The 19291-nt window shown below is 22.9% G+C and overlaps 1 protein-coding gene across 3 annotated transcripts in view; it reads right to left on the bottom strand.

The window, feature by feature from the left end:
• Positions 1 to 19291, bottom strand: part of LOC122506750 (thyrotroph embryonic factor) — a 212559-nt gene that overhangs the window by 127595 nt on the left and 65673 nt on the right. For 2 of the 3 annotated variants that reach the window (XM_043619114.1, XM_043619104.1), the window contains exon 2: positions 321 to 350. The exons of the other annotated variant lie outside the window; for it this stretch is intronic. In XM_043619114.1, coding sequence (XP_043475049.1) covers positions 321 to 350 — 30 coding nt within the window. The remainder of the gene's footprint in view (positions 1 to 320; positions 351 to 19291) is intronic. 3 annotated transcript variants of the gene reach the window in all.

The following is a 19291-nucleotide window of genomic DNA, read 5'->3' as shown; positions in this document are numbered from 1 at the left end:
AATTCATGCAAAATTCCAAACTACAGCATTTTTTTAGTATTTAGGAAAAAATCTATAAACAAACTACTGCGTTTTTAGTATTTAGGGAGAAAAATGTATAAAATTTATTTTTAAAAAGGGATTTTGTGTGTGTTTATGTGAGAGTGAAAGCGTCACAAACTTTAAGGGGGTGTAAAAATCAATTGCACGCACGTGGCTCAAAAACGTGAGAAGTTGTTATTTACTTATTTATTTTTTTTTTTGGAAAAAAAAATTCCGTACCGTGATGGTGGAGCTTCTATTGTAAAATCAGAAAAGATGAACTGTCGCTGGCCACTTACCCTTCAGAGAGGATGTTATCATAGGATCACCTGAAAATGATAATGTCGTATATGTTTTCGCAACTAAACACAATTATCATAAAAATTATAAATCTACTTGTAATGAAATCATTCTCGCGAACAACTATAAATGTGACAAATTTTTTTCACTATAAACTAAAAAAATTATTCACTATAAACTAAACAAAAAATTTATTTACTACAATAAAAAAAAAATTATTCACTACAAATTAAAAAAAAATATAAATATTTTTACTATAGACTAGAAAAAAATATAAAAAGAAATAAACTACAAAAGTATTAAAAACATTTATCAACTGCAACACGTTTAACATTTTTTTTTTTGTGCTATAAATACAATTTTATGTTGATAAATAATTAAGTACGTCGAGAAATTCATAATTTTAGAAGTATTTTTAAATATAAAATTAATGGACTAATAAAATTTATTTATTAATAATATATTACTTATTAATTTAAATTAAAACTGTTTTTTTAATAAAAATCGAAAAAAAAGAATATAAGAAGGAGAAATTGAATATTAACAATTTTCTATAAAATTTATTTAATTAATAATTTAATATTTCTTTGCAATAAATAATTTTTATTTATAAGCCAATTAAGTGGTATTTGCCTCGATCACTGATTGGTTTAAATAAAATTTTTTTGATAAAAGCAAAAATTATTTCATACAAGTAAATATTTATTTGGTTCAGGTAGATATTTATTTGGTTCAAGTAGATATTTATTTGGTTCAAGTAGATATTTATTTGGTTCAAGTAGATATTTCTTTGCCTCAAGTAAATATTTTTTTGCCTCAAGTAAATATTTATTTCATAATAGACAAGTAATGGTTTATTTGAATAGATTAAATTTTTTCCGCGGTATTAAAAAAAAAAAATTAAAATTTATGCCAAAAGCGAGGCAAAAAGTAATTTTTAACAATTAAAAAAAGACACAGCATGAGGAAATAGTAAAATGCTGATGATTTCCGAGAGTGTGCGAAGTCATAGGAATAAAGAAACATTCCTCCTTATATATTCCGGGAGAAACATGCGGCAAAACAAACGCATAATTCAAGATATACAAATATACACTTTTCCTCAACGCGCCATGCCAGGACGAAAATACAACGAGACGCACTTATCCTTTATAATATATCCCTGTGAAATGAACAAGTGTTGGCATATAGTGTTTAGATTTTTAGACACTAGTTGAGAGACAGCAATGAATCAACACCTCGCCTTTTTCATACACATATATATATACGAGACGTTATATACACTCTCCTATGACCATTATCTCTTATAAAGTTTCTGAAACCGCAAGCGACCTTTGCGCATTCAATTAGAGTGAAACTAAGAAATTGATAGCTGTCAAAGTATATCTCCTCTCTCTCTATTTCTCTATAGAGGAAAGTGCACCATTGAAACTTCGAGTTACCCGTACAACTAACTACTCAAAAAAAAAAAAAAAAAAAAAAAAAATTAAAACATTAAAAAATTTTCTAAATTCAAATTTTATTACTGAAAAGTTTTCATCAATATAAAACTTCTAGTTATACGTATACAACAGATCACAAACTAGGTCCGTAAATCCAGTAAATCTCCGCAAAAAATGCTTGAAGTCCGTAAAAGTCAGTTTTTTTCTCTCTAAATTTAAATTAGTAAAAATGTTTACTAATTTGAATTAGTAACTGACTTTTTGCTTACAAATTAGTAAATTTTACTAAAAAATTAGTAGAAGTTACTATTTTTTAGTAAAATTTACTAATTTGAAAGCTAAAAGTCACTCACTAATTTAAATTAGTAAATATTTTTATAAATTCAAAATTAGAGTGTTTAAAAAAAAGCCCGTAAAATCCGTAATTTAATTGAAAAAGCAAGAAAAGTTCGTAAATTGTACACGATATAATTGAGAGAATTTTGAAGAAGTTACAAATGATTGCAGAAATTCAATTATTTTCAAAAGTAACAAAATTCTTCGAAGAAATCCAATTATGTTATAAAAAAAAATCCTGGTCAAAATTTCAATTATCTTTATAAATAATAAAATTCTTCTCAGAAATTCAATTATTGTCGAAAATTTTAATAAAATTCTTAGCAAAATTATTCAATTATCAAAAAATTTTATCAATTTTCTTTCAAAAATTTTCAAAATCTACTATTGTGATAAAAGTTTCTAAAAAAATTCAATTATTTAAATTTAAAATAAATTTTGATAAATTTCTACGCAAACATTTAATTATTTTCATATAGAATAATAAAAATTTTAAAAGACTTCAATTATTTACAAATTTTTTTTTATAAATTGCTTCTCAATAATTCAATTATTTTCATAAATAAATATAACATTTTTACAGGGATTCAATTATTTTCGTAAATAATTAAATTCTTTTTAGGAATTCAATTATTTTCGTAATTAATAGAATTTTCAGAGGAATTTAATTTTCTTTAAAACACAATTTTCATAAAATTTTTCGACAAAAATCAACTACTTAAAACGATTTTTATAAAATTAGTTGCAAGAATTCAATTATTTAACAAAAATTTAATAAAGTTCTTCGTAAGAATTTAAGTATTTTTGAAAATTTTAATAAAATTTGTTGCAAAGAATTCAATTATTTTTTAAAATTTTAATAAAATTCGTTGCAAGAATTCAATTATTTTTTTAAATTTTAATATAATTCGTTGCAAGAATTCAATTATTTTTTAAAATTTTAATAAAATTCGTTGCAAGAATTCAATTATTTAACAAAAATTTAATAAAATTCTTCGTAAGAATTCAAGTATTTTTAAAAATTTTCATAATTTATATTTCATAAAATTTTCGACAAAAATAAATTATTTCATATTATTTTTACAGATTTTTTGCTAGAATTAATTTACTTAACAAAAATTTAATAAAATTCTTCGTAAGAATTCAAGTGTTTTTGAAAATTTTAATAAAATTCGTTGCAAAAATTATTCAATTATTTTTCAAAATTTTAATAAAATTCGTTGCAAGAATTATTCAATTATTTTTCAAAATTTAAGTAAAATTCGTACCAAGAATTCAATTATTTTTCAAAATTTTAATATAAACTTCTTTTCAAAATTTCAATTATTTTCAAAAATTTTCCTGAATTTAATGATTTTCAATATCTACTATATTTCAATAAAATTTTCCAACAGAATTCAATTATTTAAAAAAATTTTAATAAAATTCTACGCAAAGATATAATTACTTTCATAAAATAATAAAAATTTCACAGGAATTCAATTATTTACAAATTTTTTATAAATTTGTTCCCAATAATTTAATTATTTTCATAAATAATAAAATTCTTTTTATAGATTCAATTTTTTTTTTATAAATAATAAAACTCATAGCAGAATTTCAATTATTTTTAATACAATTTTAATCGAATTCCTCGAAAAATGTAATTATTCTTAAAAATTTTTTAAAAATTCGTCAAAGGAATTAAATTTTAAGAAACATTCAATTATTCAATAAATTATTTATTTTTTGATTTAAATAATTGAATTCTCGTGGAATTTTCTAATAAAAATTGATTTAAAAATGAATTTTATTAAAAATTTTAGATTAAAATTGAATATTAAAAGCATTACAGCCTTGCATTTTTAGAAATAATTGAATATTAAAAAAGTTTCAAATTAAAATCTTTGAAAATTTAAATTTTTCATACTTTTAACTAAAAATTCTGTAGAATTAATTTTTTTGAAAAAGTTTAATTGGATTTTTAAAGAATTATTTCAAGTTTTTATTTTCTTATAAATATATTAAATTGAAGAATTTCCGAATAATCGAATATAATTGAATTGTAAACAAATGGATTTGAAAATTCTCAAAGAATTTTTTCGTAAATCATTAAAAATAATTGATTCAAAGTAAAAATTTTAGTGAAAAATTCTAGAAAATAATAATTGTAAGGAAATGATGAAATAGTATATTTCGTAACGAGTGCGAGCAGTTGGCAATTTTTGAATGAGCACTTTTTTTGGAACGAACTGTAGGCGAAGCGAAGCTTCGCCTACAGTTTGTTCCAAAAAAAGTGCTCGTTCAAAAATTGGCAACTGCTAGCACTAGTTACGAACGATATTTTTCATAACAAGGTGCAAAAAAGTGCCCTTTTTTGCACCGCGTTATGAAAATAATTTTAAAGAAGTTACATCAGTAACAATATTCTTATAATATAAAATATAATGATTTTATCACTGGGTTATATTTTATTATAACTGGTTATATTTTTGTAATTGGTAATTGGTAATTGGTAATTGGTCCGTAATTTGTAAATTTTGGTCCGTAAAGTCCGTATTTTTAAATACTTTCACTGGTTCGAGCCCTGGTACAATTATTCATGAAAAAATTAAAACATTATAATCGAATCACTGATAACTAAAAAATATTAGATTGCAACGAATTGATACCAAAAATGTGGATCAAATAAAAAATTGATCCAAACTTTTAGTATCAATTTGATCCACTTTAGTATCAATTTGATATACTTTCAAGAAAACTGTGATAATTTGTAAAGTCAATTCAATAATAATAATATTATTAATAATAATAATAATAATAATAATAATAATAATAATAATAATAATAATAATAATAATAATAATAATAATAATAATAATAATAATAATAATAATAATAATAATAATAATAATAATAATCAGAAAAAATTAAAATCGAATAAAAATTCTAAAAAACAAATCGAATAACTAATAATGTAAAATGTCAATAAAATAAAAATTCTAAACAATGAAAACTAAAAGAAAATTCCCCCTATTGCAAAGGTGAAATAATTCCAAATGAAACAATTGTGAATAATTTTTTTTTTCACTCTGCATTGGCATCTCCCGTCCAATGCTATGCAAGAAAAGAGAATATAAATGTATAAAAGAGAAAAAGCAGAATTAAAGCAAAACAAGATAGAAAGGAAGGGAATAAACGAGAGAAGACAAAGGGCATCTCTTTTCTGCGGAGGCTGCGTGAAGACGCAGATGCCTATGCCTCCCACTTGGGCGAATTATACGCGAAGAGATAGAATATCTCGACTCTATATATGCGAACAAGAAAACATTTTCCATTCTTTTTCTTTTACTATATATATACTCCTAGTGCTACAAGGGAAAAAGACAGGGAGAGGGGGGGGGGGTGATCCCTTTGACCTCGAGGGCCCTGCCCACTTGTGCCCACGCGCTTTCGGTCCATCCCTTTGATTATTTTTTTCTCTTCGTCCCTTTGCAAAAACAAAAAAAAAAGAAAAAAAAAAGAAAAGACCATTTTATTAAGGTCGATCCGCTCAAAGATTCTTCACCACCAAACAATAATAATCTCTATCTGATATAAATGTGAAACGATCGCTTGTGGGTACTTTTGAATAAACTCTAACAGTTCCCCCCCCCCCCAACCCTCTTCTCAATAGTGAGCAGAAAAAATACGATTGCTATGAGATTGGACCAATCTTGCAAAAGATGAAGTCAATACATAAATTCGAGAGTAAAAAAAAAGGGTTAAAGAGAGTATCTTTTCTTGTTTCTCTTAGAGGCCTTACTTAAATTACGTAACGTATTTTTTTTGGCTATTTTAGACCCCCCCCAACCCCATGTAACAAACTTTTACATACATTAGCACCATTTTTCTGCTGAGTGTAACAAATATTTTAACCACCCCCCCCCCCAACCCCTAAAGTGTTACATAATTTAAGTATGGCCCCCTACAATTTGATTAAAGAATTGAACGTTTAATTCAAGAAAAATCCCGCATAAAAAATAAAATATAAAAAAATATCACTATTTACACGTTTTTTCACAAAAAACGGGCTAAAACTGTCAAAAAGTCTTCAAAGCCAAAAAAAACTACACGCGCTAAATTTAAAAATAATGAATTAACGAATTATTTATGAAGAATAGGAAAAAAATTGTTTTGTTTATCGGAAACGCCCACAATTTTCATCTTTTTCCCAAAAAAAAAGCCAAAAATTTGAAACAAACTATTTTTGATTATTTGTCAAAATTCAAAGCTGAAAAACTTCATGAAGACGACGCTAAATTTAAAAATAATTAATTAACGAATTATTTATTTTTAGCAAGCTTTGCACTCAATAATTAATTTTAAAAAAAGTAACAAAAAGTAGTTTTAAGACTGAAAAAGTATTTAACATTTCCATAAAAAAATATTCTTTTTGTTCCTTATAACTTCAATTATTCTAAATTTTTCTGAAATTCAATTATTTTCCAAACTTTTATTAGTTATTAAAATCCCTTCGAAAATTTGTTTATTATTTAAAAATAATTTTTGAAAGGGGGAAAAAATAAAATTCTTTAAAATTTATGTTAATTAAATTTGCCAAAATTTCCAATTATAATAGAAAATTTACAAAAAATATTTTCAATTTTTTTAAAGACTTTAACTTATATTTGAAAAATTTTAATTACAATTTTTCGAAAGACTAATTATTATTTTTCAAAATTTCAAAGTTAAATTATTGAAAATTGAATAATTTTTGTTAAATAAATATTTAAATAATTATTTTTATGGACTTTTCAAAAGAAATTAAAATTTTTAATGATTTTAAACTAAAAGCTTTTTAAAATTCAATTGTTTTTTTTTACTTTCTAAATAAAATTATTCAAAACTTCAATAATTTTTTAGAAAAATAATGAATTAATAATTTTCTAAAATAAATATTTCAATATTATTACAGCTTTACAATGAATTAAAATTTTCAAAAATTAAATGTTTTGAAATTTAATTATATATAAAAATTCTTATACTTCAACGCTTTTAATATTAAATTATTATTCAAAATTTTTAACTAAAATTAAATTCTTTATAGAAAGTTCTACAAGAATTATCAATTATTTGAATTCTTTTGAAGAATTTTAACAAAATTTTTCGATTCTTTTTAACAACATTTTTCGAAAAATTCGATTAAAATTGTATTATTAATTGAAATCCCTCGATGAATTTTATCATTTATGAAAATAATTGAATTCATGCAACGAAATTACAAAATTTTTCTTTAATTTTTAATTAATAAATTATAATTTATTTTGTATTTTGAATGTTTTTTTAAATAATTGAATTTCTGTGAAAAAATTTTATTGTTTATAAAAAGTAATTGAATTCTTCAATTATTTTAATTAAAATTTTATAAAAAGAATAATTGAATTCTTGGAATTAATTTTATTACATTCATGAGAAAAAAATTCTTATAACAAAAATTCTACCAAAATTTTTGAATTAAAAAAATAATTATGTAAAATTATGTGCACTAAAAAGACAATTTAAATAATAATAATAACATAATATAATAATAACATTTAATAACATTTTTTGAATAATAAAAAAGTTGTTGATGAATAAAATGAATTTCTCCACTTGAGAACGCCAAGGTCACCGCCAGGTGGCAAGAGAAATTCCAAGAAAGAACTCAACTGTCATCTATCGGTGACCTTGGCGTTCGCAGGTGGAGAATAGCTTCTCCATATTGAATCTCAAGATATTTGGATAAATAATCGTAATTCTATTATTTTTAATCGAATCCAAAGAGACTAACAATTAAAATAAATGACTCAATTTTATTTTGCGATATTTTTTCTTTCTGTAATTTTTAGTCTTGGAATTAATTTTTCAAGTAAATAGATTGAAATCTAAAAGTCCGGTTTATGAGTAAGTCCTTTTTTTACGAAATAAGTGTCATTAGTAACTTATTTATAAAAATTGTCGCTAAATAGTTAATTATTATAGAATAGAAAAAATAGAAAATCAAAAATAGTGTCAAAAAATAGTTTTTTTTTTATTTTTTCGAAAAATTCAAGTCGATTTGAAAAGAAAACCATCATTTCTACAGTAGAGATGTTTATTTTGTCGAATGCTACCAGTTTAACGAAGGGGAAAAATAATTTTTAATTCAAACAGCCTTTGTCGCCGATTAGCAGCTATCTTATATTTATCGATATGCCCTCGTCTATAATCATCGTTAAATCAGTTTCAAACGGCAACCTCATTGTTTCGAATGCAAACTACCATATATTTATTTATATGTATTTAATAAAATAAATAAATTATACATATCTATTTGTTTATTTATTTATTTCATAAATTAAAGTATTATTTATGTCTATATACGTAGGCAGTCAAAGGGAAAGAAAAAAAATTTCAAGGAGATAGAAATTCTAAGAGAAATGAGACGAAGAAGTAAAGAAAAAGAAACAAAGGCAAATGCTGCCTTCCAGTGATCTGAGAAATATGATGATTACACGGATAATCGTTCGATTAGTGAAATAGTAATCGGCCAATAGTGTCCGCGAGCTAGATGTAAATCAATATTGCATCAAGTTTTCATATCAACAATATCGAGTTTGCAATCATAATAAATTTTACCCTTTAAATTTTACCTCACGATTCACCTCCAATCATAAAAACACGAAAATTGTTTTTTTTTAATCAACAATACAAAAATTATTTTATCAAAAGTACAAAAATTGTTTGTTTTAATTTTAAAAAACAGGAGTAAAAGTACATTTTCTGTCATCTACTTGAAAAGACTATAAATTTTACCTGTAAACTTTTTTAATTAAGAAAAAACTTAATTCTTTTTTCAATTTTTAACATTTAAAAATATTTTTAGTCAAAAAATGACCAATGTTTAGAGTGGGGGTAAAAAAGCGAAAAAGTAATAATTGATATATAGACGAGACACGGAAATGAAGATTTCCGACTTTTTAGAGTAACCACCAGGTTGAACTCGATACTTGGTACAAAACTCTCACTTTCCGTTGTGCCTTCAGGCATATCACGAAACCCCCCCCCCCCTTCTTAAAATGAAATTACCGTGAAATCGTCCCGTAATTTCTTCGCATGATTCTTTTTTCCCTCTCCCCTCCCATGGTCACTCTATTAAAAAAAAATACAAATTTGACTATCAAAACTAAAAAAATTAAATTAATATATATTAAATAAATATTCTTTATTAATATTAACATATCAGGGTTGCCAAAAAAAATTTAACTTTCTTTTTCCCTGACTTTTTCCTGATTTCCAGACAGAATTTTAACTTTTTGCCTGACACTAAAGAATATTTTGATTCATTCAAAAAAAAATGATTAGATACTGAGAAAAATGTTCTAATATATTTATTTACGAGTTTTTTTAATTGTAAAAAACAATTGTTCCAGCAATTGTTTTTTAACAATTGTTTTATTTATCATAATTATTTAATCATTATTAATTTTCAATTAAAATTAAAATTCTTCAAAAGATTCAAATTCAAACCTTTTAAAATTCAATAACTTTTAAGAATATTATTATAAAACATGAAGAAATCAATCACTCCGAGTCTTCGACTCGGAGTAATCGATTTCTTCATGTTTTTAATAATAATTAACCATAACCAATGAATAAAATTATTATTTTCATCATTTAAATTCAATTATTATTTTCTAGAATTTTTAACTAAAATTCTTCTTTAAATCAATTATTAGTTAAAAGTACGAAAAATTTAGATTTCCAAAGATTTGAATTTAAAACCTTTTCAAAATTCAATTATTTCTAAAAATCCATGCTAAGAATTTAAATAATAATTTATGAAAATAATTGAATTCACGCGAAGAATTTTATTAAATTTTGTTTAAATAATTGAAATTTTGACAAGAAGTTTATTTTTGACAATAATTTAATAAAAATAATACTTTAATTCTTGAGAAGAATTTCGCTACCTATTTATAAAAATATTTTAATTCTTGACGAGAATTTAAAAAAAATATGCACTTATTCATGTTTCAAAACTCTTCCACGTAAAAAATAAGTGCATATACACTTATTTTACGTTTAAAATATTTGCTTTAATTTATTTTACTTATTTTTTGCATGGAAGAGTTTTGACTTATCCAGATTTAGAGAGTAATTTCTGCAAAGTATTTTATTACTTTTCAAAAGAATTGAATTATTCTGATGAATTTTGATACTGATGAAAATAATTAAATTTTGAAAAAGAATTTTATTAAAATTCCTTGAAATAATTGATTTTATGGGGAGAATTTTATAATTTATCAAAATAATTGAATTCTTTTGCAGTATTACTTAAAAATTTTTGAAAATAAATGATTTCTTGCGACGAATTGAAAGTTATTAATGAAAATAATTGAATCATTGCAACGAATAACATTATTTTATTGAAAATAATTGAATGTTTCGTAAATTTCAATTCTTTCGTCAAGTTTTAATAAAATTTTTAAGAATAATTGCATTTTTCGAGGAATTTATTTAAAATTGTATTACAAATATTTAAAATTCTGCTGTGAAAATAATTGAATATTTTCGTATAGAATTGTACCAAACACTTTTTTCAATAATTAAATTTTTTCATAAATTTTATGAAAATAATTTAAAATCATTGAATTACGAAAAACTTTTGAAAATAATTGAAAGTTTGCAAAGAATTTTATTTCAATTTTTGAAAATAATTGAATTTTTGGCGAAAAATTTTGCTATTTATAAAAACAATTCACTTCTTGACGAGATATTCGTTAAAATTTATAAAAATATTCGAATTTCTTCGAAGAATTTTATTACTTTCGAAAATAATTGAATTCTTTTGATGAATTTTGATACTTATGAAAATATTTGAATTCTGAAAAATAATTTTATTTAAATTCCTTGAAATAATTGATTTTCTGTGGAGAATTTTGTTGTTTATCAAAATAATTGATTTCTTTTGCAGAATTACTCAAACAATTTTAAAAATAAATGATTTCCTGCGACGAATTGAAAGTTATTAATGAAAATAATTGAATCATTGCAACGAATTATATTATTTTATTCAATAATTGAATGTTTCTTAAATTTCAATTCTTTCGGCAAGTTTTAATAAAATTTTGAAGAATAATTGCATTTTTCGAGGAATTTATTTAAAATTCTATTAAAAATATTAAAAATTCTGCCGTGAAAATAATTGCATTCCAAAATGAAATTTTATTATTTATGAAAATAATTGAATATTTTCGTAGAATTATATAAAAAAAAGTCGTTTCAATAATTAAATTTTTGATAAATTTTATGAAAATAATTGAAAATCATTGAATTACGAAAAACTTTTGAAAATAATTGAAATTTTGCAAAAAATTTTATTTAAATTTTTAAAAATAATTGAATTTTTGGCGAAAAATTTTGCTTTTTATAAAGATAATTCAATTCTTGACGAGATATTCGTTAAAATTTGTAAAAATATTTGAATTTCTTCGAAGAATTTTATTTTTTTTTTTAATAATTGAATTCTTGTAATATTATTATATTTTTTTTTTAATTCCTAAAAATAATTGAATCTTTGTGAAGAATTTTGTAGTTTATCAAGATAATTGCATTAAAACTTTTGAAATAATTAAATAATATTAAAAAAAATTCATTCTGGTCAGAAATAGAAATTTTTTTTTAGGTTTTTTATTAGAATTCATGGTAGTTTGATATAGTTTATGAGACAAACAAAAAAAGACAGCTAAAAATTCAGAATTTTCTTATGAATTCTGTAAATTTAATTTTTTCCAGTACTTCTAATAAGAATCCCTGACTTTTCCCTGAATTTCCTAATTTCCCTGAACTGTGTCAACCCTGCATATTAATTAAATTACTAAAATTAAATTAGAATGACTATTGAAAATTATAAAAAATATTAAAATATAAAAAAATATATAAAATATATAAAATATATATATATATATATATATATATTTATATTAAAATATTTTAATATAAAATATAAAATATAATTGCAGTGAAAAAAAATTTTTTTATGAAACACTAGAAAAAATACCATCGAGAAAAAAAAGTATAAAAAAAGTAATAGAAAAACAATAAAAACAAATTTTTTTTAAATAAAATGTGATTCGAGTCAAAATGATTAGAGTTTTATTGCGACCTCGGAAGTTGAAATGACATATTTTTTTCAATGGAATTGAGGCTTTCGTTATGTTCCTTGAAAAGGCGGAGGGAAATCGAGCGATAACGGAAATGAAAAGACAGACAAATGGTGAATGGCTTTGAATAACGATAGAAAGAGAGAGAGAGAGAGAGAGAGAGAGAGAAAAGGCGACAAAGACTAAAAAAGCTAAAGAATCGCATGAATTGGTTAAAAAAGAAAAAAAAATTAGATGGAAACAATGTAACTAAATATTTGACGACACGCATCACGTTTATATATGTATATGTATACACAATGCTTAGAAATAAACAAAACTGCTACCTTAGTGTCTTATCCTGAAACGTTACATTATCCTCGTCAACGGGATGGAACGCTTGCAAAATGTCCTTGAGAAAAATCAAGCGTCCCCCGACACTACGTCATTAAAAGTCAACTTTTTTTTCAAAATTGCCATTTAATCAGCAATAAAATTATGTCAGTAATTCATTTTGAAATTATCTCAGGTTTTTAACTGAAATTATCCTTATAGTGTTTCGACTAAAATTATTTCTTTATTTCAACTATAAATTTATTTCTCTTTTTCGACTATAAAATTATTTCTGTATTCCAACTAAAATTATTTTTGTATTTCAACTACAAAAATTATTTCTGCATTTTAACTATAAAATAAAAATTCATTTGTGAAATTAATTTTTTGCAAATTTTATAATGAATTTTTTTTTCTAAAAATAAAACCGAGTATAATATATAAAAGACGGTCCATTAAGTAAAGTGCGCGACTACATGAAAATCGTATCTAATCGGATTCAAATTTTTTACTCGTCAATTCACCCTTATGGAGAGAACGTGTCCACTGCATTTTATTTCAGGAGGAAATGTATCGTTCTATGTAGATTTTGCCCCAGTCCAGTGAATATCACACTTATTCACAATACTATGTAGAGAGAAGAGACTCGTAAATCTTACTTGTTTTTTGGAGAACTCTGATTATATTCATAAACAGTGTGCACTCGAAAAATTGGTATCGCAAATATTTTTCCTCCCCCCCCCCCTCAACTCCTTTTATTTTCCAGCGCGTGCGAAAATACACACGTGCATTGAAAACAATGAAAATATTTTTATGCTTTTCTGAAATTCAATTGCACAAATGTGTGCGAATAATATTTTTCCATATCGAGAAATAAGTAATCGTTGGTCAGATGAAATTTTTTATTTTGCTTTTCATATGAAATTCAGAGGGAAATTTATAACTTTTCAATGTTTTTTTTATGGAATATTTTTTGTCAACTTTGTCAAGATTTTCCATTCATTACATTACGTTTTTTTTATTCAAATTTTTGTTTTCAAATTTTTTTTAAATTAATTTTTTTCCTACATTGTGGATCAATAAGTAAAAGACAAATTTTTTAAACAAAAAATATTATTTTCTGTCTAAAAGATATTTTATATGTTCGAATCGTTGAACGTTGTGAACTTTACTCACTTTATCAAATCAGAAAATGCTTTATTTTTTATTTTTTTTATGCTTTTATTTTTTTTTCAATACAATTTTTTAAGAGAGAAACATATAGTGTCGGGAATAAATAATAAAAGAAAGTAAAATCAGTGAAAAAATGAGAGCAAAGAGAAATGTAAAAATGTAGAAAAAGTGAAAAAACAATAAAAACAATCAGAAATATTTAAAAATAAAAACAAAAAAAAAATACAAACTAAAAAATTAAAAACAAAAACAGTAAAAATATAAAAACAAAAAATAAAAACATTAAGAAAAATTAAAAAATAAAAACATTAGGAAAAATAAAAGAAACAAAAAGAAATAAAAAAACGGGAAGAAAATAAAAACCAAAAAAAAAAAAAAAAACGAGAAGAAATGAAAAGCAGTAAGAAAATTAAAAAACAAAAAAAAAATAAATACAAAAACAGTAAGAAAAAAAATAATAATAATAAAATTAAAAAAACAGAATTGAAAATAAATAATAAAAAGATAAAACCAAAAAATAAAGGCAAGAAAAATATAGAAAAAAGAGAAATAAAAAACAGGAAGAAAAGTAAAAACCCCCAAAAAAACGAGAAGAAATAAAAACAGTAAGAAAATTAAAAAACAAAAAAAATAAAAACAAAGAAAATTAAAAAATAAAAAAAATAAAAACAAAGACAGTAAGAAAAAAAATAATAATAAAATTCAAAAAAATAAAAACAAACAGAATTGAAAATAAATAATAAAAAAATAAAACCAAAAGAATAAAGACAAGAACAAAAAACAAAACCAAAATAAAAAAAGAATTAAAAAAACATTGGATTTTAATAAGAAAAAATCGAAAGCAATTGGTTTTTACATAACAAAAAAAAATGGTATAAGAAGAAGGAGAGAAGAAGAAGAACGGACAGAATGACAGACCCACAGAAACCGGAAAACGGAAACAACGCACTTCAATTCTTCAACGCGAGTCTCATTGTTTAGCTCGAGTAGGTGAAGGAGAAATAGGAATATGTACTTGGATTTGCAGTTCGAGGTTGAAGAAAAAGACATAAGCGCGAGAGGAACTGAACGAGAAACGAGAATGTATAACTCAACCGTTACGGGGCGGAAAGAGGTTATGAATTATGCATGGGAATCTGTTGCTTCTATCCGAATAACTGTATTTATCGTTCAGGCTCCCGTGTGGCGCATCGAATTTATAAAAAAAAAAATAAAAAAAAAATCCCCTCCAAATTACAATTCAACCCCATCACGTAAAGTATTTTCAAAAAATTCATGCATTCTTGTAGAGAAAATTTGTATTGTTAAAAAAAAAATAAATAAATTTCTCCACATTTTCAAACAATATTCCCTGAAGTCCATTTTGGACTGCGAGGAATGTATGAAATAAATAAATCAGTAAATAATAAATAACTGTTTGTTTATCTAATAATAAAAAAAATTTATTTATTTAATAATAAAGAAAAAATTATTTAATATTAAGTCATTTAACATGATCCTAAAGTTTTAAACGTTCAAATGAACGAAATTAATTTATTTCTTCTTTAAATTCAATTTTTATTACAATAATTTTAAGTAACTATTAAAAAAAATTAATTTTTACAGTTTTTGAACGTAGAATGTAAGTTTTAAATTTTTATTCGAATCAGTAATTTATGAAAATATTTTTAATATAAAATATTTCGTTCATGTGAACGTTCAAAACTTGTGGATCATCATTTAACTAATTTGCTATTATTTATTTATTATCAATAGTCAAATAATCATTAACTAATAATTTTTATTCTTTTTATATTTATTATATATTTAAAAAAATTTTTTTTATTCTGTAACTATTTTTATTTTTTTTCACTAATTTTATTTAATATTTTTAATCTTATGGAGATAAAATTAATTTTTTATATTCTGGGGAGCAAAAGGACCTTTTTCAAACCTAGTGAGAAAAATTAATAGTTTAATTAATACGAAAATTTATACTCTCTGAATTTGATTTAGTAAAAATGTTAACTAATTTAAATTTAATTATTATTATTATTATTATTATTATTATTTAATTATTTTTTATTTTCGTTTTTGAAACATTTTACAAATAAATTAGTAGAAATTATTGTTTATTAGTATTAGTCAATTTTACTAATGAAAATAGTAATTTCTACTAATTTATTCGTAAAGTTTACTAATTTTACTAATCTATTTTCTTTATTTTTTTACATTTTAATTTATTTGTAGAAATTACTATTTAAGTTAAGTTTATTTAAGTTATTTATTATTATTATTTTTATTAATTTTTCATAATTGTATTATTTTTCATTAATTTTTCATAAATTTAATTTTTATATAGTGATTCTTTATAATTTTTAATTTGTTACTAATTTCCATTCTTTTATTATTAATTATTAATTTAAAAAAAATTTTTTTTAATTTTTAATATTTTAATTTTTAAATTATTTTTATTTTCTATTTTTTAAATTTATGAATATTAGGTTTCTTTAGAATTTTCTGACTCCAGACTCTACTCCATCGTCAGGGCATAAAATTTAAGTTTTCGTCTATTTTAATTATTAATTTTTTGTATTTTTTTTTATTTCTTCATTCATTTTTATTTTTTATTATTATTTAATTTTGTATATAATTTTTATTATTTTCATTTTGTATATAATTTTTATTATTTTCATTTTGTATATATTTTTTGGATGGACTCCCTGAAGAGGAAATCATTTGGATTTCGAAAAGTTGGAGTAAATAAATATTTTATTCATTGTTCGAATGTTTTCGTTTAATTTGCCTTGACTATTTAATATTATTAGTAAATTTTTCTAATAAATACTAATTTCTACAAATTTATTACTGAAATTAACTAATTTAAAAGAAAAAAGTCCGTTACTAATTCAAATTAATAAATATTTTTACTAATTCAAGTTAGTAGAGAGTAAAAATAATTGTTTGTACTCTAGGAAGAAAAAGGACCTTTTTCAACCTTAGGGAGTAAAATTAATTGTTTATATTCCAGGGAATAAAGTAGAGCTTTTAAAACTCTAGAGTTTAAAATAGTTTTTTTTAACCCAGAGAGAAAAATTCCTTTTTTAACTTTCAACGTATTAGTAAAAATTTTTACTAATTCAAATTTAGAAAGTAGGGAGTAAAATTAATTCTTTATATTCCAGGGAATAATAGGACCGCTTTCAACTCTAGAGAATAAAATTGTGTTTCTATTCTAGGCAATAAAAGTATTTTTTCCAACCCTAGGGATTAAAATTACTCATTATTCCAGGGAAAGACGTTTTTTTACCCTGGGGGGTAAAATTACGGTTTTTAACTCTAGGGATCAAATCGCATTTATTATAAGAAATAAGAAAAGAAGAAAAGGAAAGAACAGAAAAAGATACAAATAAGAATAAAAATGTTTGAATAAAAAACTAACAAAAAATTGAAAATTTATTAATAAATAAATAAATAAATAAATAAATTAATTAATTAGTTACTTTACTTATTAATTTAGTAGTAAATAGTAATAAAAATATTTAAATATACCGTACGTCAGAGTAGCGCCTACAGTAAAGAAAGCACATTGCACATTTATTATTTTCTTTCTTTCTCCTCTTTTTTCTCTTTCCGTACCTTATTAGAAAGCAAAAGTGAAAATTGCAAAAAGCACAATTTACATGATATGGAAAATTATTTCTAAAATTATATTGACGAACGTTTATTGTTTGAATTTCAGAATACACTGCATGCGCATATATATATACGCTCTTTCCGTGTGTACATTAACGAAACGCAATTCTCCTGCGAGTTTATCATGGGTGCGGAGGGGGGAGGGAGAAAAATTGGACATCAGTCACGACAAGCATTAAGTGTATCTCTTTTATGAATTAGAGTGCTTGCTTTTGCAAACAATAATCGCTACCTCAGAATTTAAAACCATTCGACGATTGACGTCGCGTGACCGCAATAGCACTCTTCATGCGGAATTATCTTCTCAAAATGCGGAATCTTTTAGTCATTTATTTATATATATGTATAGATACATAATATTCTGTGTACGCTTCAGGGTTTTTGTCAAATTATATGACTGATGTGGACTCTGAATATTACTATACTTATATGTGCAGAAATAAATATTTTTAAGTGCAATAGAAAGGGGTTTTAAGTATTTGTTTAAAAATAAATACTCACACCGTTTGCGAATAAGAGAGAAGAAAGTAAATGTAATTAATATTAAAAGAGTATAAATAAATTTTTTCTGAAAATTTACTAAGGTTTTTCGAAAATTTTATTTTTTGAAATATTTTTCTAAGAAATATCAAATTGAGACAAAAAACGAATCAAAACTGAAGGTTTTGATTCGTTTTTTGTCTCAATTTGATATCTGCGTTCTCTCTAAATTTGAATCAGTTAAAAATCATTAGTTTTAACTGATTATCAGTGACTGACTTTTTGCTTCTGAATCAGTTATTTTTAATAGGATTTAAATTTAGAGAGTTTGAATTTATTTCATATTTTAATAATTTCACTTTTTATTTTTTATATTGTAAAATCGAAAATTGAATTTGTAATTTGTAGTTGAATATGAATTGTGGATCTAGAATTATTTAATTTTTTATGATTTTAAATTAGTAGTAGTAAAGGTATTTTTTAGTCAGACTTAAAATTTTCCACCAAGAATTTAATTCAATTTTATTTTATTCTATTTTTAATTTTATTTTATTCTATTTTTAATTTTAATTTTGTGTAATTTTAAATTACTAGTATAAGTAGTAAAATACAGTACAAGTGAGACAATTTTTTGTTCCAGAATTATTAAAAACTTATAGTTAAAGTAGTAAAAGACAGTGATAGTGGGACAAAAATTTACTATTTTTTTTTTGTATCAGTAGTAAATATAAATTTTAATTCGCCATTATTTTTAATTTTTATAAATTTGAGATTAGTAGTATAAGTCAATTTTAATCAGACAATTTTCTTTTTGAAATAAAAAAAATTAGAATCAGTAGTAAAAGCCCTTGATAGTCAGACAAAATTACTAAAACGTATTTCCTACTTTTAGAGTAACGGAAATTCAACATGTCTGACTAAGAAATACTCTCACTACTGATGCAAAAATTTACAGGTAATTGACAACTACTTCGGTAGCTAATTTTTACCATAAAGTAAAAATCTATTTTTATTTTATGATCTTAGAAATTTTTTTAATTTTACAACTTGTCTGACTGAAAATTACTATCACTACTGATAAAAAAAATTGCATGTAGGTAATTCCCAACTACTTCGGTAGTTAATTTGTACCATAAAAATAGTAAAAATCTATATTTCTTTTATTATACATCTATTTATATTTTATATTATTTTCCTAAAATTATAAAGTAGTAGAAGACAGTAAGGGTAAGACGAACATTAGTTTGTTAATTATTGTAGAAAAAAATTACACTAAATTAAAATTAAAATTCCCCTCAGTAGTAAAAGCATCTCTAGTCAGCCCGTTTTTATTTTTTTTCTCTTCGGAAGATAAAATAACTTTCAGTCAAATTTTAATTTTAACTTAACTTTTAATTATACATTTCA

This window comes from Leptopilina heterotoma, unplaced genomic scaffold (assembly GCF_015476425.1).
Source record: "Leptopilina heterotoma isolate Lh14 unplaced genomic scaffold, ASM1547642v1 Lhet_114, whole genome shotgun sequence".
Lineage (NCBI taxonomy): Eukaryota > Metazoa > Arthropoda > Insecta > Hymenoptera > Figitidae > Leptopilina > Leptopilina heterotoma.
This window is presented reverse-complemented; position numbering and strand designations above follow the sequence as displayed.